Genomic DNA, 23,554 nt, shown 5'->3' with positions numbered 1-23,554 from the left:
TATCATGCGGGTACGGGAAAGATAGCCTTCATTGGTATGATGCGTATCACCACCCTTCTTATATTTGGTGTTTCTAGTCTGGTTGTCGCTCCAGCTTTCTATTATTCCAGCGATTTCCCCTGGTACATAACTCCAGCTAGTAGGTCTTCCTCGCATGATTGAATATCTGAATTGCCTATGCTAATTAAATGAAGTTGTTATTGGTGGTTCCATTCCCATGCTATTCGTCTTATACACGACAGCTCCTTTTGTCAACCTTATATACCTCAAACTTCCGCATGCCGCCAGACAGACACGACAACGTACACAATTCTATTTAAAAGATGTACCACAAAACGCGACATTGGATATTGAAACCATGAAATTGAATTTTTACTTTCGGAGCACCCAGGTGGCGCTTTCTGACTTGGTCCTGGGGCGTTCAGCTTTCCGACCAGTTAACCTAATCAGTACCAAACCAGGCCCTCAGTCGTGGTGGAAGGGGAATAATATTTATTTCTATGCCCCAGTTAAAACACGTCTCAGTTCGAAACCCACTTCAAAATACTTCCCAGAAGTATGGGAAGGGGTATTTGCGAAAATAAAGGAGAATACTCTGAGCGGCGCAAGTTGAGCAGCCGATGCAATTCATTCTCATTTGTATTCTTTAAATTTTGCCATGTCAAAGACACTGCTTTTTTCAATTTGGACTGTCTATTTCACTTCCTTCAAAGCAGCTGGCACAGAGCCGCACAGATCCTAACACATCTCTTCCAATCTTTCCTCAGGCCAACGAGAATCGTTATTCATTATTTGTTAACAGCAGCGCCTTAGCAACCAACCAAGCTCTTCTTACAAAATCAAAGGCTTTACCTAAAGTTTGTGTTGTGTTGTTTACTTCTCTCTACTATCTCACTTAACTTTGACTTCTTCTACCATATATTCTTTTCAGGGCATAAGCCATAGGCCTCCTTTCCTTTAACATCACCAAGCAATCAGCACACTCTGTTTCACTCTTCTCATCTTTCATACTTTCCTAGACTATAAGTGATAATAACCATATATCCCAAACAAACACCAGTTACGTGTCGCCGAAATGGAGGGCTTCGAAACCGTCATGTCTGCTGGGGAGCAACGCATCTTCTTTATTGCAATGACCTGTACCACCGAAGGCTTGGCTGGAATCAAGGTATTTATTTTCATTCTACCTTTTGCCCATACTCTTTTTAGTTCGCCCAGAGCTTCTGCCAAAACCCACTATCTCTTTACACAGCTGTGACATTTAGTCACGGTGGGGTGTCTCCATTCATTCGGGGTATCTCTATTTCTAATCACAAATATTTCGAGGCTATAGGTCAACTATGAGCTGCTTGCTGAGAAAGCTGGCCTGAAAAATGCTAGCTCTGCTTCAGTCCTCTATGGAAAAGCCAGGCGCAAGCTGATGATGGCCACCCAACAAGGAGGATCTAGTTCGACTCCGAACGACAATGAAATGGGTCCCACGACTCCAGCAAAGGCAAACAAAGTTACTAAACGTACACCGAAATCGTCTGTTCGCGGGAAAGACAAGACCACTAAAGCCGCACTCGCTGCGGCCACCCTTGAAGCGGATCCATCTCCAACCAAATCCAGCAAAATCAAAGCGGAGGCCGAACATGATGTGGACATGACTGGCATGATGGGCGCTGACATTGGGGTTAAACATGAGTAAGTTTATTTCAAAACAGTATCTATCATATATTTCCCGCTTGATTCCATATCATGACAACCATAAGCAAAAATTAATAAATCCACTTTTCAGAAACAGCAATGGTGCGCTGGCACCCATTAAGTCTGAATTTGCCAATGATCTCGCTGCTGAGATGATTGAAGGCACGTCATATCCCCGCTCTGAGCTCGAATGGTCCTTTTTTGAGCAATCGCTGTGGCATGTCGAGACTTACAAAAGTGAAAGTGAAGATGGGCCGGACGGATTCTAAACGGGTTTCTGTGTAAAGATCGGGTGACACTCTGCTCGAAGAACCATATACGAAGCGGTTGTTCTGCGAGCATAAATTCCGAAAAAAAAAAATCATTACTTCGGTTTTGTGCATGAGAACTGCCTGCTGCCACGTTGGGGTCCATAACGACGACCGATTTCCTCGGGTTGCCGCATAAAAGCTGTCCAATCTATTTCTCTCTTTACTTTCGAGCAAGTCACACGTGTTTTGATTTCGCTATTGGGCGGTTTAGTAACCTCGATGTTTCCTTTTGCTTGTTTACTCGGAGATGATAATTAATGAATAGCTGCTATTTGGCTTTTTCCTTGATATTTTTCTGGGGGTATGTATCTTGACAAATTGAGTTCTTGAGAACTGCCTTGTGCTTAGTGAAATATGGCGGATCAAATTCAGTACATCCACTTTACCTTTGTCATGCATACCTGACTTTGAGGAGTAGATACCGTAGAATAGTATTGCCTGTGTATATTATCCATCTAGCTATCTTGGAATACATTCCTCGTAGTAGAAAATATACTGCCTCCGTTTAATTTATAGTTATTCAATCCTCTTTTTCGTCCTCAGTGCTTTGATTGACCTTCGTTTGCTCCTTTAGCTCCCTCCACAATTCTCACACGCAGTATTTCTGCACAATACAGCGTCCAAAAATAAAATTCAGGTTTATTTTGAATATCAATTGCGGCCATTCCACACTAATCCGTCAGAACGGGATGAGATAGTTACTATATAATGAAGGCTTGGCAATTCCGGCTCATCTGATTAAATAATTCCTTGGTGACGACCATCCACTCGTGAGCAATACTGGTAGCATCATCACGCCATTTCTACGCTGATTAGCTCTAACGAACAAGGGTAGGGTTTTCAATCGCTGAAGAAGATATCTCAGTTAAGGAACGTGTGCTCTTATTCCATTTAAGAATCACCTCTTCAAGTACTACACAACCTCCCGGCCACAGTATCAGTATCACATTGCCCCGCATCGATCATGGCAACAGTAGCAGTAGAACAGGGACCAAAACAAGACACCCCCTGGCATGAAGCATTCCCAGCGCCGAAGACTAAGGCCGCTGTTATTTCTCGTTCAGAAGTCCTTGGATGGCTGAAAGATTTGTCGAAGAATGGCGCGCCGAGAGATTACGTCCTGGTTGATCTGAGAAGGGCAGACCATGAGGTATGTTTCGTTGATTAACTACTCGCTCTCTTCAATATTCATGTTTGATGTAGCCAATTTTGAACATGTAGATAAGGATTGGGATATCGCTCTTGAATGATTCAAACTCTTCTACTTCTAGAAGGGAGTAGGATCTGGGTAGAATCATGCACGAGCTTGGTTCAACCCGGTATATGGCCCGTTTATTTTATCGGAGGGAAGTCTTACAATCCTGCATGAGAAAAGGAGGAAAAAGGGGTTTTAAGCCACGATGCTGCATTTCTCGACAAGTTGAAGCCAAAAAAAAATTAGAGCAATCTAACGGAGAAACTATACGCAGGGCGGCACAATATCAACCTCCTTAAATCTCCCTGCCCAAAGCCTCTACCAGTCCATTCCCACGCTATACACAATCTTCAAGCAGGCCGGTGTCAATAAAGTCATTTGGTATTGCGGTTCGTACAGGCTATATTCTTGATCGTTCTACTGTTTTATTCGATTTCAATGTTTTCCTCACTTCCTCCGCTCCTTGGCTTCTGTATTTTCCTCGAGAGATCATTGAACTTGTTCACTGCTCACAATGATTTTATTTCAGGTTCATCTGCCGGACGTGGCACACGCGCTAGTGGTTGGTTTGCAGATTACATTCTGGAGAAAGAGGGTGGAGGTGCTGGAGGAATGCAGAGTCTTGTACTCGAAGGGGGAATTAAGGGGTGGGTTGGTGCTGGGAAAGAATATGTGGAACAGGTGGTAGGGTACGAGGCAGCAGCTTGGAAGAGTACAGAGTGTGCGTAGGGATGAAGGACGAGTAATCAGACTTGTGGAAGACAAGAAACCTCAGTTGATTTTAGAAACGATTTAAGGATATTAAGAATATATTATTTCTATTGTCTACGCTGTTAACTGATTGTATATCATCCCGTCGTGCTGTACAGGCAACCGTAAGAATATGCTCGCCGCACACCAACAGAGGGGGTGATGATAGGGCAGAAATATATGTGAATGGATAGGGGGTAGCAATAGAAATATAAAATAAAAATAAAAACCAGAACGCCAGAATTGTACAAATAAATAATGTCAAAGATATCATCATCGGGTGGGAAATTAGAGGCAAATCCATTCGAGGATATGCTTGAAATAGCTGAGTAACTTGCACAGTGAGGTCGCATTCGAAGGCTACAAGCTCTCAATAGCCCTAAGCAGAACATCAATTCCCCTCTCAGTTACAGCTCCACAACCATCTTCCGCCTCCGCATTATTTTTATCCTTTAGCACCCATGCAACATCACTCCACCATCCTAAACCAATTAGCCCACCTCCTTTCCTACGCTTAACGCTTTCTTTCAAACGGCTTGTATGTTCCCATTGCTTGGCGGCAATTTCAGCACGCTCAACTACCTTGTTTGGAATGCCGCACATGGAAGCACAGTGCATGCCGAAGCTTCCTTCTGCAATACCCTCTTCAAGCTTGTATAGGAATGTAACTCGTCTCTCTTCTTCGTCCACATGGATGCGCATTCGTCGCGGAGCTATTTCTGGATGCCCTTCAAATTCAGAAGCGAGGGAGTGGTAATGAGTTGCGAAGAAGCCGAGGGCGCCAATATGGGTAGCAACATGGTGAAGCACTGCCTGGGCCACCGCAACGCCGTCATACGAACTTGTCCCGCGCCCCAATTCATCCAGAATAACAAGGGAGCGAGGCGTGGCTTCGGACAAAATCTTCTTGGTTTCTGAGAGCTCAACAAAGAAAGTAGACTGTGACGCGAAAATATTGTCATTGGCGCCGAGACGGGACATGATACGATCAACAGGTGTTAGGCGAGCAGATTGACAGGGAACGTAGCAGCCAATTTGTGCCATGATTACAGCTGTACAAGTCTGGGGTTCAAAGTTAGTATTGTGACAATTGTCAGATGTAGAAGGGTAAGGGGGAAGTAAAATACTAACCATGCGTAATATAGTGGATTTCCCAGCAGCGTTAGCACCAGTGAGCAAGTTGAGATTTGGGGTGTTTCCTCCTAGCTTTACATCATTGGGGATAAAGTCGTCCACGTTGGGCAACATACATGGATGTCGAAGTTCTTCGAACTCTAGGACGCTCCGTTCATCATCCACAAACACTGGGCGACAGCTTGGGTATCCTAAAGCTGATGAGGCTTTTGCTAAACTAATCAAACAATCAAGTTGCGCAATGGTTCTCACAGCTGCTAGCCAGGTCGAATAATTCTCGTCGAATCGAGCATAAAACCGACTCGCAACCTCTTTGACAATCTGGCTATGAGTTTCTTGTGCTTCCTGAAGCTGGCGAATTAAGCTGCGTAGCTCAGGGAAATAGAAGCGTTTCGCCTGCTTGGTCGCGGACATTTGGTCCCAGTCCTTTGGGACGTTTTTAATTTTGATTGGTACTTCAAGTTGATAAATTTCTTTTCCGTTATCCCGATAAACGATGGCATTGGAACCCAGCTTCTTTCTAACTTCCTTCAGAAGTCGATCCAGATCACTTTCTATTTCAGAAATCCTATCATGGGAAGCATCAAAGTCTTCTTCGACACCAGCTTCAGGAACAAGAATACCGGAGTCCTTAGCTTTGGTACGATCGAAAGCAGTTTTCCAGTATTGCAAGTAACCATTCAAATCAGGCATTGAAGCAACTAATTGTCCAATGGCTCCCTCCCCGGAACCGATTTCCTTTAGGAGGCTCATTGTGTAATCAATTTTCTCGAATCCTTCAAGAACATGGAGGAAATCCTGAGCTTTGCATCTTCCAGCATGGACCCGAGAAATAAGTCTCTCAAGATCAGGCATTTTTGTTAGCTGAGATGAAAATTGGTTCTGGACGCTGCTATCTGCGTTCAAGGCATCAACAGCATCCAGTCGCGAATTGATTTTCCTAGTATCCATCAATGGGTGGCAAACCCATTGTTTGAATAGTCTTTTACCGAAAGGCGTAATGCATCGATTCAAGAGGTGGAAGAGTGTTCCTTCTTGGCCCCCGTCAAATGAATTGGCGAATATCTCAAGGTTTATCAAAGTTTGGCCATCCAGGACAAGGCTGGTTGCTTTTTTGATCGGGTCATACCAAGTGAAATTTCCGATTGTGATCAAATCTCTTTCAATTTTCAGCATCCGTAAGTATTGCACTAGCGCCCCAAATGCTGACATGACGAATTCTTTGTCCCGTGCCTGTCGTAGTGCTTCTGGCCATGCCGCGATATTGTCACCCTCTTCCGAAACAAAATAATTACTGGCATCAAGCTCCCGGACAGTAACATCGGCTTCCCAGAACTCCTTGCAGGGTTTTAAATAATTCCAGAGGGTAGTTGGTCCAGTGTTATTTTTCAGGATCCGCAAAGCCTTGGTAGACATGACAGACTTCTCGAGCAGTAATTCTTGGGGTCGGGTTTGGGCAACAAACGTCTCAAACTTTGTCATATCGGCATCATCAATGAACTCTGCTAAATAGAACTGGCCGGTGGCAGTATCAACAAAAGCAATACCGAATGCCGGGAGGTCGTTGACTAACGCCTCCTTGATAGCCACGCAATATGTTGACATATCATCTTGAAGCATTGACCCATCCACAAGAGTGCCGGAAGTCAAGACACAAGACAATTCACGCCTGATAATTTTGTCCTGCTTCCCTGGTGTGCCATTGGATTTACCTTGCTTCTCTCGCATTTCTTTACCCAAGGCGGACTCGCTTTGATCTACCCGCGCGATCTTGAAGCCCTTGGCAACAAATTGATTGGCCCAATGGTCCAAGCTCATTTCTGGAACGCCAACCATTCGCATATTCACACGGTCCGTGAGTTTCAGATCAAACAGTTGATGCCCAATAGTAGCATCATTTTCGTAAAGCTCATAAAATTTACCCTTCTTGAAAAAGACGATGGTGTCCCAAAACTTTTGCTTGATTTCCCAGTACTGCTTTTCAAAAGGTGAGAATTTGGTCCACGCAAGAGGAGGGATGTAAATAGTCCGGGGGTCGTAGTCAGGATGGCCAGGAGGATTTCGGTCAATATCAGTGATATTAGCAAGCCAGGGATACCGTTGCTCTGGTTCACTCATATGCGCCTTCACTTTTTTCTTCTCTCCTGGCGCAATGTTCCTGACAACAGCAGGTCGTGGCTTCCGTGGCTCCGTGTCATTGGGATCGTAAGTCCACTTTAGGGCAGAACCACCGCAAACATCTGGAAGTTCAAAGTCAAACTCCTCATCTCGTATTGGGGATGGTTTTGACGAAGATATTTTGACAGCAGTGTTCGAGGGCCGCTTGCGTTTTTTTGACGGTTTCACTTCGTCCTCGGAGTCATCTGGGACAACGAAATTGTCCAAGTCTACTTGTAAAAGTTAGCTGATCCTGATCAAATTGAGGGGTACAGCTTGTGCTGACCATCATCAGAAAACTCGGTATCATTCTTGAATTCGTCTTCGTCGCTTGACCCTGCAGCTGTTTTTCTCCTCTTAAGGGACCTTCGGCTAGATTTTCTGTTAATCGGCAAGACATCCTCATCATCATCTGATTCTAGATAGCTCTTGACAGCCTTCTTTGCCTAGAATACAATAATTAAGTAGATCAGCATACGTTCTCCCAGGCAGGCATGAAATATACATATAACAAAACCTAGAGCAGACAAGCTTACCCGACGAGTAGGTGTGACAGAGCTTCGATCAGCTCCTTCATCGTCAATCTGTACCGTAAGCCTGTTAGCAGGTGTGATGGGCAAGGCATTAGACCACCATCGGCCGCACTCTCAGTACTTGCCTCGGTCTTCCCATCACCATTTACTGCGGCGGAAACCTCCACCTCGGCATCCTCCTCGCAATATCCGGTTGCATCGCTACTTGGAACTGGGGTTATGCTCTGCCCACTGCTGGTTACAGTTTTATTTCGTCCAGTATTCAATGATCTTGGTAATTTTGGTTCTGGCTTCTTGTGGGATTTTTGATTTGAGGCCGCTCGCTGAGCAGGTGACGACACTGGCTCCTGGCTAGCATCGTTCCGGCGAGCAGGAGAAGCGGCAGAAGCCGACGGGGAAGATTTTTGGAAGAAGCCCAGGATTGACTTTTGGCTTTTCATATTCTGTGTGCTCGGAGTTGACTTCTTAAGGATACGAGCATCTGGCGTTTTTTGCTGCCCACTGTCCTCTGCCATATTTCAGGAGAAAATCTGCGCTGGAGAGAACGACAAGGATAGGTAGTGAGAATTGCAGTCAATTGAAGAATTGCATATTACTTCCTGTACTCATACAGCTGATAATCTGCTAGCAATTTCAATAATAAAGTAAGATAAAAACAAGGGAAGCAAGAGAGGCTGAAGGGGAGTTGCGAGAGGATTCTCTCCCGGACTCTGAGGATCGATGTCGAACGGGAGACGTGACAGCCGACGTTGATGGATCCACGGTTGCTTAGCGTGTTCGACGCGTCCGCGGTTAATGGGTCTCATCCACGTGATATCAAATACGCGCAAGATATAGAGATAGCTTTAAGTTCAAGTTGTTATTTGGATTTTAGAAGAATGACTTTTACTCTATATAAAGATCAGGATGGTATTGCGTATATTATATGTACCACATATTAGTTCAAACGTATGTGTTCTATATGTAAAAGCAAGCTGGAGCTGGGGAGCTCGGAGAAAATTTCAGGGGGAATCGGACATGGAGTCGCTCTAATGTACAGCTCTAGAAAACCAAAAAAAAAGTATGGTACAAAAAGGAGGTTATAACAGTGCAGATATATTTATACATATAGCAAAGATAGAAGAGAGCAAACCTCAAAAACTGGAAAGGAAAAGAGTGGTATTTCAGCTTGAAGCCTTCGACCCCTTGCTCGATCTGCCTGCTTCTTCCTCAGATATTATTTCAGATTCATTTTCGTCCCCCTTCCATCCTGGCGCGTCGAGCCCGAGTTTCTCAAATTCCTCATCGCTTACAATCTTGATAATCTTAACCTTCCATTTCCCAACTCTGAGAATCATCATCGAATCATCAATGATAAATTTCTTCGTCATATCTTTGTCCCAAGTTTTGATGGGAACGTAGGACATTTTATCATCCATGACAGCAGTCGAGTCAGACCTCGACGCAACTGATGCACCATTATTGACGATAAGTCGGAATGCTTCCGCTTTTGATGGTGCCATGCCTGCTGACCATAGAACCTTGTGGAAGAATTGACCAACGACTAACGATCGCGGAAGAGTGATATGTGGGGATGGTGCGTTAAAGGGATGGGTCTCTGAGAGGTTGAGGTCACGTTTTGTGCGTGCCTCCATTTCAATAGTGGGCGTTTGACCGCCAAAAATGCTTCGATGATCTTTTTCAGCCTGAGCAGCTTCTACAGGCCCTCGAATAAGCTCGACGAATTCTGATGCGAGTTTGTGCTGTGCTACCCTCTTAGATGGATCTTGAACGTGCCGTTCCATGAGTTCTTTGATGGCCGTTATGGGGAGGAATGTAAAATATTTCAAATATTGCTCAACGTTCTCATCAGGGACTCGCAAGAAAAACTGCAAACTAATTAGTCTTGGGGACTTGACAGGAGCAATTCCGAATTCAAGGCAGTAAGCTTCGTACCTGATAAAGATCAAAGCTTGACGTCATGTCCTGATCAAGCCAGACCGCATTCCCAGCTGACTTTCCAAACTTCTGGCCGGAAGGAGTTGTAAGGAGAGGAGTGGTGAAACCCATAGGCTCCAATAATTCACGGTCTTCGGGGTTCGGGGCATGTTTTCGCCAGTATTCGTTGCTTGCTTTCATGAGGGGTTTCGTTGCATCCATCCCGAACTGAATATTACCTGCTTGGTCGGACCCGCCAACCTGCACTAATACATTCTGTTGTTGGATGAGCTGCCACCAGTCCCACGCTTGCAGAAGTGGATAAACGAATTCCGAAAGCGCCATGCCTTTGCCACTCTGCAGTCGATTCTTCACGCTGCAAGCCATTTGGTATTAGTCACTCCCGCCTAAGAGGAACATGGAAAAAGTAATTAAAAATTCGCGAAAAAATACTCTACCTACGTATCGCGCCCAAGCATCGGCCCTAATCGCACAGCTTCTCCCATTGTCTTCATGACTTCGAAGAATGGTTCTTTGAGCCACCAAGTATTGTTATTTACAATTGCTCGTCTCCATATCCATTCATATTCGTACCCATGCTTAGCTCCGTATCTCTCAATTGACATCCCAAGCCGTCTAAGCTGAAGGTGCATGTTCGCCATGTTTTCCTTGCGCGTGAAGCTGGCCATTTTGGCTCGAGGGCCTAATCGATCGGTAGGGTCGCCAATTTGGCTGGTAGATCCTCCTAACTGTTGATTTGGATTAGTTATACAGGGACATCCCATAGCACCATAAATGCGGATGTAGCATAAGTGAATTTTGAGGCTGATAGACCTACCAGGAAAACCGCTCTAATGCCATGGACATAAGCCCATGCCAGGACCATAAAAGGCAACATGTGTCCAATATGTAGTGATGGTGCCGTAGGGTCAACACCGACATATACACCCACTCGCCTTTCCGTCCACATTCTATTCAACGCATCACGATTACTACAATCGAGAAACATTAATTGAAGTCTTCTCCTCGCGCCAGCCATTCAACAGAAAAAAAAAAAAAAGGGGGGGGGGGGGGGGGGTTGTGAAGAACGAATCAAGAGTAGAAAAACAACACAAAAGCACCGATATAAGCTAATTCTATCCAAGAGCAGAAGCGAAATGACGTACCCGATCACTGCGTTAACTAAACCCCGCTCTTCCATAAGTTCCAAAAAGCTCTTCCTCGTTCCAGCCTTGATCTCCTCCGCAAAGTTTTTCCAGGCCTCCTCTCCCTCTCTCATCCGCCGGATATGCTGCATTGTTATATTTCGTTTTTGAAGACGAGGTGCTGTCGCGGCGGAAAGCCGCCTTGGTCGCAGTAGCAACGTGAGTCCCGCATTGTGCGATCTGGGAAATATTATGGAAGGAACGTATGAGGCCGAAGAGAGGGCGCAGCTTGGACATCGGTGTAGTTGCGCCATCATTGGGAAGCAAGGGACAAATAAAGTTGAGTTACAGGCACCCAAGAGCTGCCTGGCTAGCTGAAGCTCCTAGGCCCTATATCAATGGGCTAGTACATACAACCCGGTTCCATCTGTTGCGGAGAATACAAGGGACTTTGCTCAAGTTTTTTCCATATTTGAAGCCAATCAGCAAGCATGGAGGGAACGCCGGATAAATGATAATACGACAACGCAGCAAACTTATGCGCTTATTAAGCGCCAGGGTCAACCAGTTAGTTAACTTTTTACGAGGAAGGTTGCGGAAGGATGATCAGAAGGTGTACGTGCACGTAGCAAGGCACATGAAGTCGTGCATCATTTGCAAAATGTTCAATATATCTATATGCAAATTAATAAATAAAACTAACATCGCGAGCTTGTCCATTCCATGCAGGGCGCTAAGTGGATAGTGCGGCTTCCATAAAACATCGATTAAACAAAAAATGTGAGTGAGGATAATGAATGATCTCTTGCCTTTGACGCACCGCAACACCTGATACGTGCCAACGTAAAACAATCAAGAGGAGCTAACAGGTGTGAAGAGGAACTAGCTCAAAAAAACTTGAACAACAACCTCGTTACTCCATCCATTAGATAAGCCAAGCTCCTTCCACGCTGCCGCAACATCAATTGCTACAACCTTCTGCCCACCAGCTCCCGCAGGCTGCAACTGAACGGTATGCACTGGTACCGCTCGACCCGAAAGCATGACCATAAAGCCTTTTTCTATGGAGCGTGTGTCAATGTCAGAAATGTAAATGCCTAGTGTTCCCAATGCCTTCAGCGTAACATCAAATCTGAGACGACGGTTGGCCACGAGGAAAATGTCTGAGCTCACAATAGCAGCCACGCCAGTCATTTTGCCTAGGAGGCCTAGGACAGCGACACTTGTGGTGGTAGTAGTGGCCTCTATATTTGTGGTTTTGTCCTTGTCAAGTGGATTTGGCATTTCGAAGCTCCGGACCGGGTAGGCGGTTAAAATTTCCCAGTCCTTCGTCTCAAGAGATATGGCGACCAGGGGATCTTGGTCGGAGGGCCTTATTATGCGTGAGATTCTCCCAGTGGAGTGTGCACGGATTAGATATTCATCCTCGCTACCAGGGGAGACGCCGTGGAAATCAAGAATGGAGATCATAGAACTGGTTTTCTGAGCGCTGACGTTGAAAAGGCCCAGGATTCCGCTGCCAGTCTTGGCCCAGCCAGTATAGGCGCCGACTCTGAGCATCTTACCTTCGTTGTAGTTATGATACACGTCAATGGACCTTCCCAAGACACTGGGCCGGAGAATGACGGTGTTACCTCCCACTGTTGGGGCTGTCATCTGGTTGATAACGTTGATATCATGTTCACCCGGTACGTCAGTGATATATATCGGACCGCCGGAGACACATCTAGCTGCCGCGTGGAAAGATGCATACGGGTGGCTAGTCTGAAACATGTCCCAATCAGGTATGACATTGAGATGTTGGGTGAACAGAGCATTATGTGCATTGCAAAACACGTGCCAGGGGTGAGACGAGGGAATATTGGGGAAGAAGTCATCGGAATTTCTCAAGAGCATCTTTGGCTTGTTGGTCGGTACTTGTGAATGGAAAATTATTTGCGGTGTCTGCGACATGCAAGTGATTGCTTTGGCCTGGAAGTATCGCAATGAGGCAACCGACCAAGCGTCTTGGTATGCCGTGGTGAATCGGACCCGATCAGCAGGATCCTGGAGCAAATCGAGGAAGAATTGGGCATCTGTCTTCACAGAGTCAACCCCAGCCGCCAAAAGAAATTTGTAGAAATCGTCGTAGAACCGATGAATGTCATCGGGATCAACTGTCAACATACTCCCTCCCGCAACGCCGTCACGTTTCTTGACAATCTTAGTTTTGTACTCTTTCGCGATCTGCCCGTGAGGCGAGATACCACCCCAGTAGCCCATGAGAGCATGCCAGACGGCGATGTGTTGGATATGCGGGTAATGCTGTCGTATTTTGCTAGTTAAGTGCTTCAGCCCATTTGGGAACCCATCTTTATTCGCTTCAAATTCCATCCATCCTCGTTTGAACTGAGACTCGCTCTTGTTATCCAACGCCTGCCAATTATCATCTATGATGAGGTTGACAATATTAATGCCGTTATCCTTTAGCGTATCGAGGGCTTTTAATATTTTCTCTTCCGTGAGATCCTGACCCAACGCGTTCCAAGTACAATACGCTAGGCCGTCATACCAATCATACATCCATTGGACCTGGGGGTCATTCTCCACGATAACCACATCGTTGCCTAACGGCGATTTCGGTTCACTCAGCTCCTGCGGTATGGACGGAGAAGGTGGCCCAGTCCCGGAAAGCTTTCCCAAGGCTTTTCGTGCCTCGTACATTACAGCAGAATTGGCAACCTCGAAAGAAGGTGCCACTGCAACTAGGACCTGATATGTCGAGTTGTGGATACTATCGTTCTTCACAGCAGTCACAACCTGGCCATTGTCTCCAGATTTGAAGGTAGTCAGGACATTGTCCACACCACTGATCGCTAGGAGAACGAGATGAGTTCCATCCTTGCGCAGAAATGCTAGAAAAATGGAATCCTCCGTGAGAGCTAGCTTGCTCAGGCCATGTCGAGGTGCCAACCAAGGTTCCCATATTCGAACAAGAGCAAAATATCTGACGAAGTCTTTCGGGAGGCCGAATTTTATCTCTTCGAATGTGCTCTCGTCACCAACGGCAGACAAGATGGAACCAGTCACGCTCCATAAAATTGCACCTGGAGATTCACTTGGATGTGCCTCAATCTGGAGATCGGGATTGAGATCATCTAAGTACTCCGTTAACGACTTCGACGGTTGGGCGACCGGATCAAGATCTTTGAGAAGTTGCGAGTGGGTCGGTTCAAAAACTAGTTCCCCATCTTTCATTCCGAACTGATCATTGACCCACTGCCATGAGGCATTTGCATCAATTCTATATCTAACAGTAAAAGATGCATGCCTACCGACTTTTGGGAAGTCAAGCTCCTCAGAGAAGCTGTAGGTATGATAATCTGGCCCCGGTGCCGGACCCACTGACAACATAATCATTTGTGATGCTGAACCCTTTCGCAAAGGGAGAGCTTCCCAACGATCCCTGTTATTGACGTTATGCCAGATGGAAACTTCCCAGGTCTGTTCCGGAAGTGAACGGCTTGACTGGAGGAGAACAGTAAACCGGACCTAATGGAGTATTAGTAGAGAGTAGAGAGACAATTGTATTTGAACGCATGTGGGAACAAACAACAAATGATACCACATATACAGAATCAAATTGCTATGTTTCAAAACATCACTCTATAGACAAAGGCCAGGGTGCGGGCGCGGGGGGTTTGGGGGTCTTGGAGTTCGCATACCTTATCCCCATTCCCACTCCTTTTCAAGCAAGTAACCTGTCCCAGTGGTGGCCAGCTAGTAATATCAGCAAAGAGACACATTTGCGCCGCTCGGACGAATTTGATCTGGGATGGTCTTTGTTCCTTTTCTTGGATAAGCGGGGGAAGGCTTCTTTGCCCCACGTTTGGCACTCCCCCAGCTGGAGTACTGGAAGGCATGAATGGAAGAGCTATTTTCGACATGATATCCGCAGATATAAGGGCGAGTGAGTGTTGCTCCTGTTTGCCAGGGTTTGAAGGTGAATCGACTTAGCTGATAACCCGTGAGGCAGTAGGTGGGGTGGGCTCGACGAGGAGAAGCAAGGAGGAGCTTCTTTACGATAACGGTCCCGAGGTCGTACCTTACCGTGTAGCCGACGGCGGATTCATGGATATATTAGATAGATACTCATGTCCACTCCACACATATGTCTGTGCATGTGGCTCATTAGTAGGTCATTTACTTGAAGCAACTAATGGAACTATGGATGCAGTCTAAGAATACTACACTAGTATGAATAAAGTGAAGAAGCTGGTCCGTGGTTCAACAACATCTGGAGCTTCACAATTGAGCCTAACTTCATATCAACCCCAAGAATCTAGTAACTGGTTTATTATTTAATCTTATTCGAAGACCAAATGAGCCAGGCCAATTTGATTTGAAAATGAAATCCGCTTCGAAAGCTTTTGGATTCCAAGGCAATACAGAGTAAACTTACTGCTTCTAGTCCTATCTCTACAAAAACCAACAAAAGAAAATCCTAACGTGGACAAACAAAATAAATAAAAAAATTTAATTATATACTCCTCAAAAATTCATTCGGACAAGATACATAGGGAGATCAACTGAATTACTCCTGGAGGGGTCCTCCAACGCCGCCGAAAGTCACGGTCTTGATAGTAAGGAATTCGTCTACGCCGTACTTGCTGCCTTCGCGGCCAAATCCGCTTTGCTTGATGCCACCAAATCTGTGAACGACAGTCGAGTTAGTTAAAGTTACAGGGAGAAAAGGATCAGAAAAACAATGGGGTTCAAAAACATACGGAGCAGCGGTATCACTGATAATACCCGTGTTGACTCCAACCATTCCAACCTCCAGAGCCTCCGCGACACGAAAAATCCGTGCCACATCTTTGCTGTAAAAGTATCCAGCCAAACCCACCTCAGCCCTATTTGCAAGGTCGACAACCTCTTTCTCGGTCTCAAAGGCGAAAAGACCCGCTACGGGCCCGAATGTTTCTTCAGAAGCCAGCTTCATATCTTTCGTCATGCCAGTAAGAACTGTTGGGTGGAAGAAATTCGAGCCGAGATCTGGCGCCTTCTGACCACCTACAACAGCGGTTGCACCAAGAGATATAGCGTCAGTGACATGCTCTGACACCTTGTCTATGGCGCGAGAGTGGATGACGGGACCGTGGGTAACACTCTCGGAGAATCCGTGTCCGAGTTTGAACCCTTTAACTTTCTCGGCAAACTTGGCAGCAAACTCGTCGTAGATACCATTTTGCACGTAGATGCGATTGGCACAGACGCACGTTTGGCCAGAGCTGCGGAATTTTGAGGCGATAGCTCCAGCGACGGCTGCGTCGAGGTCCGGGCAATCCTCGAAGACGATGAACGGGGCGTTTCCACCGAGTTCCAACGACAATTTCTTGAGGGTTGACGAAGATTGCTTCATAAGGAGTTTGCCGACGTTGGTGGATCCAGTAAATGAAACTTTGCGGATATCGGGATGTGTTGTGAGGCAGAGGCCGAGTTCAGGCGTGTTTCTATGGGCGGTAACAATATTGACTACTCCCTTGGGGATTCCCGCGCGGTGCGCCAATTCTGCAATCGCATTGGCAGTAAATGGCGTTTCAGCGGGGGATTTGGCTACAACGGTGCATCCAGCTGCAAGAGCGGGGCCGATTTTTCTAGTAACCATAGCTGCAGGGAAGTTCCAGGGCGTGATAAACCCGCAAACGCCAACGGGTTCCTTTATAGTCATTACCCTGTTCCCGGGAATGGATGATGGAATAGTATCACCACATATACGTGGGGCTTCTTCACTGAACCATTCGAAAAAGTTGGCAGCGTAGGCGGTCTCCCCCTTGGCGTCCGCGAAAGGTTTCCCATTCTCCCAGGTGATTAATGTAGATATATCGTCTGCGTTGTCCATCATCAGCTGATACCATCTTCGCAGCATTCGAGCCCTCTCACGAGCTAAGGTTTTTCGGAAGGATGGGAAAGCTGCAGCGGCGGCATTGATAGCGTTCTGGGTATCTTGGACCGAGAACTCTGGGCATGTTCCAATGAGTTTCCCTGTAGATGGATCTGTAGAGATGGAGCTATCAGCTACATGATCGATTGCAGAGCTGCGTATCTTGCAAGCTCACTGACCATGCACTTCAAAGGTCTCTCCAGACTGGGCCCCAATCCATTCGCCATTGACGTAGCATTTCTCGATAAACAGGGATTTATCCTTCAACTGTAAACGAACACAATCAAGCACGTCAATTCTCCAAGTCTCCAGTCTCTCCAAACCCTAGTCATTGAAAGCTTACCGGTGGCACAGTATGCATAGTTGCTAACCGCCTTACAGAGGAGGCCGCAGGTACTGTGAAAGGATATCTTATTCTCGGTCGAGATAGAGTATTGCAAAGGGACCGACGTAATGTGTCCATTTGGAAAGCAATCGCGAAAATAAATGGTTCTTGAGAACGGAAGAGAGGGGGATAAGCCGTCAGAGCACCCGGCGTAACAACGACAGGCCAGGGCTAAAGCTGCGGAGATCCGAGATCCAAGCGCGATGATGTAATGCTGACTCGGATGTCTAAGCTGTGTGCTTGGGCAGGGATAGGATGTCACGGAGGAATCCTCTTTGGGAACCAAGCAATTGAGGATAAGAACGAAAGAGGAGCGAAGTTGCCCCTGCTATAACGTGGTTAGTGATTGGTAATGGGTGGGGTGGTATGCATCAGCAGTGGGTGAGAGAGACCATGGGGATGGAGGAGTCTGATGTTAGGAAGAGAGAAGCCTCCGTTTACCAGTATCAAGTCCCCGTAGCTTCTTACTGGGGGATTAGCTCCGGCGCTAGGCTGGTGTATTCTAGGGTCTTCCGTTGATTGTTGACATATAACTATATGTATAACTATATATTTATATTTAAATATATATGGCACAAGTCACAAGCACATTTTAGATTAGATGCCTATTATTCCCATTCTTAGACTTTAGGAGCTATTACTCGGGATGTTTTCTTAATGTCCTTTTCTCCCACGCTGCTCAAGGGCTTTGGTCTCTGGAGGCAGGACGCCGGCAAAAGCGAGGACATCTTTTCACTCATCCAAGTCAGCCCAATGCTGCTAATAGCACACTCAAAAAAATTTCTCTCGGGGATAGGGGAGATAATAACTGGAAGCGTGGCAAGAGAAGACAGCGACTCAGACGGGAGAGAATAATTATACGAGGAGTAAGGAGTAGTAGTAACCAAGGGTAGTAGATTCCCAAGCTTGGAAATTTGCGTAGTTCGCAAGTGGAGCTGGAGTTCAGATTTAGTAGGTTCAGCTTAGCCAATCTCGCATTAGCATCATGAAGAATCTGGACTCATCCATTGCCGTATTATAAAGTACGCAGTAAGTTAAGAGTCAGAGTTGAGGCCCGCCTGTATTGGTATCATCATGCACCGCGCACCAGTAAGCTATATAAACAAATAGATAAATGACAGCGGATCAGTGGAAGCCGCATCATATATCAATGCCATCCAACGCCCTGAAAAATATTCCAACATTCCCATTCCCATGTATCCCCAGACCCGTCTCATCGATCACAGCAAACACCACCTTCTCCCACCAACCACCGCGGAACTCAGGCTCCGAAAATACCTCTGCCCAGCAGTCAGCAACCTCCTCTGCTGGGTTTCTGAATGCGCCACACCCAAGCGCCCCCAAAACCACTTTCCGATGTCTTTTCCACGCAGAGAGTCGCAGAATGATGCGCATTTTCTCCTTGGTGAGATTTCGATCGTTGGGATTTGCAAACTTCATGGCTGAATCGGCACCCCTGATCACCTCCGGGCGACGCTGTGCTGCCATGGATATAACGCTGACAAGAGGGAGTGTACCCGTGTCCGACAAGTCCATTAATCCATGGCCGTCCTTGACACTCTTCCTAAATATAATGACGGCCGGGCTGTAGATCACCGCATTGGCAGGTGTCGGGTAGAATGATTGTTTAAGGGATGCAGTGAGAGTGCTGCGTCTGCAAAGTGCCTCCTCCTGCGCTCGAGCGCCACTGAGCCAGCCACCACCCGGGTTAGAAGGACTAGCCATGTTCAGGACAGCGACGGGTGCCGTTAGGGAGCCCGTCTGGCTAGTGTTGCTATCGCCGAGCAGCTGGATAGCGGCATCGAAGGTATCTGCGTCCGCGACCTGGATCTTGGTCCCTGCGAATTTAGGACAGAGCTTCTGGTCCAGGCGAGGAGGGGTCGTAGGAGATTGGTAAAGGAACCCTTCCCTTAATACAGCGCTGGACTTGGACGCGTGCAGGATATTCGGGATGATCAATTTAGTTTCATGGGAGATGGTTCGTAGTTGTGCGCGTTCGCTATCACGTTCATCTGCAATGATAGTATCATGCCCTCGACCTCGACGTCGACCTCTCGCATCTCCGAGTCCGCGTCTGCGTCCGTGTCCTCTGGGAGAGCCTGTGGGCCCAAGCGCCTCTCTTGTCGGATTCGACATGGTAGTTTTTCTTCAGTTTCCGGTAGTGTATAATGTTCTAGCCTTTTGAGTGCTTTTCCTCTTATAAAGAGTGAGGGGATACAATATGAGGGGATACAATGTGCTTGAAATCTCGAAGTATTTCAAAATTGGGAGTTTAATCTATGTCGTGAAGGAATATCTAGGTCGATATTTGTGACTTTTGTGACTCATGAGGATGGATAACAAATTATACCTATTTAAGTGCCGGTCCCGTTGGGATTGCACATGTTAGTGCGTAAATCACTCATCGTATACCACTCCAAGGCTGGCGTGAAGCCCCAGTAGGCGCACGCCACTTGTTTTATGGAGGGGCAAAGGGTCTAGGTATATAAAATTCCATAACAGAAGCCGCCTAGAGCACTGGGGAAAGACCCCAATACTCAACGTTTGTTTTTGATTTGAAATGATCTCAGGTCCTGATTCTCGAACATAGGGACGCTCGTGCTTGGTTTTGGGCGATACAGCTGGATAAAGTAAAGTTAAATAGATCGCGAGTTAAATTAAAGCTCCAATGGGTACTACGTCATATGATATGACGGCATACAATTCCCCCCTGCATTCAGGTAGTGTTCATCGTCCCTATTTTCCTTTCTACAAATTCCCTTGCCATACATTTGATGGGTTCTCTCTTACCCCCTACCACAACAAGCAAAGTGTTTGAACGTTGCTTTATGACCCGTTTGACTGGATTCCTCGCACAAAAATTTTGGCCACAGAGAAACTTGGGCTCAATTTTGGAAAACACACAATCAATATCGGACGAAGGTAAAACGGTGACTACGCGTGAATTTCCTAATACAAATCTCATAGTCTTCGCAACTTTATGAATATGGCGGTGGGGAGATCAGTGAAGCAAAAAGGCCGACCAACGGTTGCAGGGAAGGAAGGTATCCCCCAAGGAGTCCGTGAATATCGTTTTCAAGGTGTTGCGAACATGGAGCGCGTGATTGAATCCCACATGGACCTTCTTAGCAATCAAAATAACAAAGGGAAGGAGAAGTCGCTGTCCGCCTCGCAAGATGAATGCCCAAGCGAATTCATTGTTTTCACTGGCGTTCCCTCAGACGTCCTCGAACACAACGCCATCGAGAAAAAATTTTCCTCCTATCACAAACAACTTAAAATCCTCGTCCTAAAAATGGTGCTACGCCCACACGAACGAGCCAGCCGGGTATTTGAAAGGCTGCTGCAGGATGCAATTAGACCAATGGGTCTCGAAGAGCAAATTGGACTTGACGGTACAGCAAGAATCCACGGCCTGCAGAGAGACAAGGAACCGGATTGTTCCTATCGTCCACGCATCCTGCCAGCTGGCAGAGCGACCCAATGGCCAAGCATGGTTGTCGAGGTTGCAGATTCAGAGAGCCAGAATCAGGTTGATGCCGACGCACATTGGTGGTTGGAAAATTCAAATGGAGATGTCAAGATTGCTATTACTATTTCAATCCGAAGGGCAAGGATCACCATCCGACGATGGGAGACCATCGATCGTCCGACTAGAGCAAACCCATACCGAACCGTCACCAAACTCATGCAAGAGGTCAATATTGTTAGACAGCCTAATGGGTCGATAACGACGATGGGCACGGCACCACTCAGATTGCCATTCGAAAAGGTGATGCTTCGCCGGCCCTCAATGCCACTAGAAGGGGATTTCCTTATCCTAGATGAGGCGCTGAAAGAGCTCGGGCAGGAGGTTTGGGAGGTTCAAGAGCAATGAGAAACCAAGTGGAATCGGGTACAAATATGATTAATTACTCAGTGCATATTCCATCTCAATTACCCCTGGGCTTGTATCCTCGCCAGTAGATGGCGACCTTTTCGAGATGGGAAGTATGAGAAAAGTGATACCATTGCTTCTTTTATTCCTCGTTTTTTGATAACAAAATTATGGTCCTCCAGTTTTTCCATTGCCAGTTTGTTTTCTAAACGTCCATAGTTATACAAATGTATAAGGATCAATTTCCTCAGCCAGATTCCTCAGTGAGGGGGGTAGATTTGCTTTGGCGGGCTCTAAGCTCAAAATTGGGATGTCTGTTTTTTATATGCTGGTTTAAGTTCCAGGTCCTTGAAAACCCTTTCGTTGAGCGAGAACACTCCTTCACAGGACAGTAAATCTCCCCGACACGTCTGCGCTTCTGGGCAATTCTAGAAGATCCAAGAATTTCATCATCTGTACTGGATTCACCCAATCCCTCCTTCTCGACATATTCCCACATTGGCAGGCGCTTCTTATCCCTTTCGTTGAGCTCCAGTTTACCTTCGGTTAGAATGTTGAATGCCATGTCTTCTCCAAAAAGTTCAGAACAGCGCTTCGCTGTTCGCATGACGACCGATGTTGGCCATCCTGACATCGAGGCAATACCGACTATATCACTCCAATCCCGTAAACCTAATTTGGATTGTCTAGAACCAGGAGATCGGCTGCGAGAGCGTCGAGGAGTAATTGACCTTGTTCGTTGGGGATTCTTCACGCGTGATTTGGAACTAGAGACATCAGGTAGCTCGATGTCTCCTCCGTGGTCTGATGTAGCGGGAGGGTCCGTATTCATGGGCGCATTGCGTGACCGTTTTATGCCTCGGGAGCCCGATCTGCCGCGGCGAGATATGACCCGTGATCTTGACACAGATCTCGAAGTTAAATCGTCCTCGTGTTCTGTTTCATGCTCGCTGTGAGACAAATCCACAGTTGAAACATAGGCTTGCCGGGCGTGATGTAAACTCATAAGGATATTGTCAAGGTCGCTGAGAATGTGCCGTGCTGTTGGCCGGAGCATAGATCTTGACTTGTCATCATCCGCCTGGACGACTGGTCGGAATTGAATGTCGGGTTTTATGGCAATGTCTTTATCAGATTCATCTACGCCTGTACTTATGGAACCGCTAGTCTCAGTCCCGGGAGCCATTTTTGTGTGCCTGTTGCGAACACGAGGCTGTTGCTTTTCCCACGATCGAGATTCGAATCTTTCTTTCGAGGTTTTTAACATTTGGGCAATGAGGCACTCTTCTAACTCTGCACTAGGTCGTTCGTCGGATGGGCCAGATATATTCCAGATGTCAGAGTCGTCTCTCGGTACATGTACATCTCCTCTTGGCACTTCGTCTGTAGGTAGAGGCCATGCAGTCCATTGCTTTGTTGGTACGAATTGTGAAGTCTTGTCTTCTTCGCTTTTAGACTGTGGCTCTTGATCTAGCTCCGAATTTTGAGATTTAATTCTCATCGCTCTCCTTTTGAGTGCGAAGGCATTGAATAAATGAATGGAAAGATCTCGGGCACGGAGTGCTTCTAAAGAATTTATTTCGTGTCTTTCTTGTCGTGTTTTGGCACGCCAGGTTGACGGAGGACCAGGATATCTGTTTGGTCTTTCCGGTGCACGAGAATCTCTTGATGAATCGTAATCATCCTCTCGTCCAGATTGCTGGTTTTCCTCGTGCTCATCCACATTGCTGTCCGAATCGGAGAGTTTGCCATCGTTGGTGTAGTAAGTTCCGTCATCAGAAACTTCTGTTTCTGGAGAATATTGTCCAGAAATCATGTCCCCTTCATCTTCAAGAACCTCAGCATCTGGAATTCTTGAAACGATTTCCAACCCTTGTTGATATGGTGGCGGGCTTGTGGATGAGGGTCGTAAATCTGGCCATTGCGAACTCGACACTGACATTTTTGCCCTAGCTCAAAGTGAGGAGCCAAATTCCCAGGTAAAATGTGGATATGGAGGATGAGAACAATGAATAGTTCTCCATACTTCTCGTTTAGCCAGCGTGATCAACAACGGTCCGCGGTGTAGCTAGAAATGATGCCAGTGGTGTCAGACCAACAAAAGTGACTGAATTTTCAATAAACATGAAAAAAGAAACCAAGACTTGTGAAGGAACCAGATACACATAGGTATACAGTGGTTTTTCTTCTTCACCTTTGGATATTTTATTCTCTCCTAACCTTGGAACCTAAGAAAAGTTTGTAAATAAATCACGTGATTTAAAAGTATTTTCGGCAAGCCGGCTTGGCAGAGTGGACCATCCCGAACTGGATTTATCAGGACAAGATCGTATTCAAGTAAGATTTATTAACTATGCGGTTTCGAATATCCGAGCTCAAATTCCAAATAATAAAATTAAACTCCTACAAAGGTATTCTCACCGATATCCGCACAAAATGCCTGATGTGGCAGTCGGGTATTTGCTAATTCTCAGGTACTATTCTAAGAACTTGGAGAAGCGGCCACAAAAACCACATGGGAACATCAATCCCAATCAA

At 46.4% G+C, this 23,554-nt stretch overlaps 9 protein-coding genes across 9 annotated transcripts; 3 read left to right on the top strand and 6 right to left on the bottom strand.

Moving 5' to 3' along the window:
* Positions 1–1,096: 1,096 nt before the first annotated feature.
* Positions 1,097–1,958, top strand: HCBG_07059 (uncharacterized protein; the record flags this gene model as incomplete). Its single annotated transcript, XM_045434108.1, has 3 exons — positions 1,097–1,168; positions 1,334–1,686; positions 1,781–1,958. 3 exons carry the CDS (start codon positions 1,097–1,099, stop codon positions 1,956–1,958), a joined length of 603 nt encoding a protein of 200 aa, XP_045285589.1.
* Positions 1,959–2,964: 1,006 nt separating this feature from the next.
* Positions 2,965–3,924, top strand: HCBG_07058 (uncharacterized protein; the record flags this gene model as incomplete). The annotated part of the gene is made up of 3 exons (XM_045434107.1): positions 2,965–3,150; positions 3,470–3,584; positions 3,725–3,924. The coding sequence occupies 3 exons, from the start codon at positions 2,965–2,967 to the stop codon at positions 3,922–3,924; spliced, it is 501 nt and encodes a 166-aa protein (XP_045285588.1).
* Positions 3,925–4,305: 381 nt separating this feature from the next.
* Positions 4,306–8,284, bottom strand: HCBG_07057 (DNA mismatch repair protein msh6; the record flags this gene model as incomplete). Its single annotated transcript, XM_045434106.1, has 4 exons — positions 4,306–4,997; positions 5,196–7,466; positions 7,523–7,617; positions 7,773–8,284. The coding sequence occupies 4 exons, from the start codon at positions 8,282–8,284 to the stop codon at positions 4,306–4,308; spliced, it is 3,570 nt and encodes a 1,189-aa protein (XP_045285587.1).
* Positions 8,285–8,844: 560 nt separating this feature from the next.
* Positions 8,845–11,145, bottom strand: HCBG_07056 (tyrosyl-tRNA synthetase; the record flags this gene model as incomplete). The annotated part of the gene is made up of 5 exons (XM_045434105.1): positions 8,845–9,637; positions 9,705–10,062; positions 10,149–10,435; positions 10,525–10,678; positions 10,853–11,145. 5 exons carry the CDS (start codon positions 11,143–11,145, stop codon positions 8,933–8,935), a joined length of 1,797 nt encoding a protein of 598 aa, XP_045285586.1.
* A 568-nt stretch (positions 11,146–11,713) lies between these two features.
* Positions 11,714–14,757, bottom strand: HCBG_07055 (alpha-galactosidase; the record flags this gene model as incomplete). The annotated part of the gene is made up of 2 exons (XM_045434104.1): positions 11,714–14,362; positions 14,536–14,757. 2 exons carry the CDS (start codon positions 14,755–14,757, stop codon positions 11,714–11,716), a joined length of 2,871 nt encoding a protein of 956 aa, XP_045285585.1.
* A 581-nt stretch (positions 14,758–15,338) lies between these two features.
* Positions 15,339–17,115, bottom strand: HCBG_07054 (succinate-semialdehyde dehydrogenase; the record flags this gene model as incomplete). The annotated part of the gene is made up of 4 exons (XM_045434103.1): positions 15,339–15,522; positions 15,598–16,867; positions 16,934–17,021; positions 17,098–17,115. 4 exons carry the CDS (start codon positions 17,113–17,115, stop codon positions 15,405–15,407), a joined length of 1,494 nt encoding a protein of 497 aa, XP_045285584.1.
* An 822-nt stretch (positions 17,116–17,937) lies between these two features.
* Positions 17,938–19,275, bottom strand: HCBG_07053 (uncharacterized protein; the record flags this gene model as incomplete). The annotated part of the gene is made up of 1 exon (XM_045434102.1): positions 17,938–19,275. The coding sequence occupies one exon, from the start codon at positions 19,273–19,275 to the stop codon at positions 18,280–18,282; it is 996 nt and encodes a 331-aa protein (XP_045285583.1).
* An 850-nt stretch (positions 19,276–20,125) lies between these two features.
* On the top strand, positions 20,126–21,016 carry HCBG_07052 (uncharacterized protein; the record flags this gene model as incomplete). Its single annotated transcript, XM_045434101.1, has 1 exon — positions 20,126–21,016. One exon carries the CDS (start codon positions 20,126–20,128, stop codon positions 21,014–21,016), a length of 891 nt encoding a protein of 296 aa, XP_045285582.1.
* Positions 21,017–21,263: 247 nt separating this feature from the next.
* Positions 21,264–23,203, bottom strand: HCBG_07051 (uncharacterized protein; the record flags this gene model as incomplete). Its single annotated transcript, XM_045434100.1, has 1 exon — positions 21,264–23,203. One exon carries the CDS (start codon positions 22,956–22,958, stop codon positions 21,264–21,266), a length of 1,695 nt encoding a protein of 564 aa, XP_045285581.1.
* Between the last annotated feature and the right edge of the window lie 351 nt (positions 23,204–23,554).

This window comes from Histoplasma capsulatum, assembly GCF_000150115.1.
Source record: "Histoplasma capsulatum G186AR genomic scaffold supercont2.10, whole genome shotgun sequence".
Lineage (NCBI taxonomy): Eukaryota > Fungi > Ascomycota > Eurotiomycetes > Onygenales > Ajellomycetaceae > Histoplasma > Histoplasma capsulatum.
The sequence above is the reverse complement of the archived record's forward strand: the minus strand, read 5'-3'. Positions and strand labels throughout refer to the sequence as shown.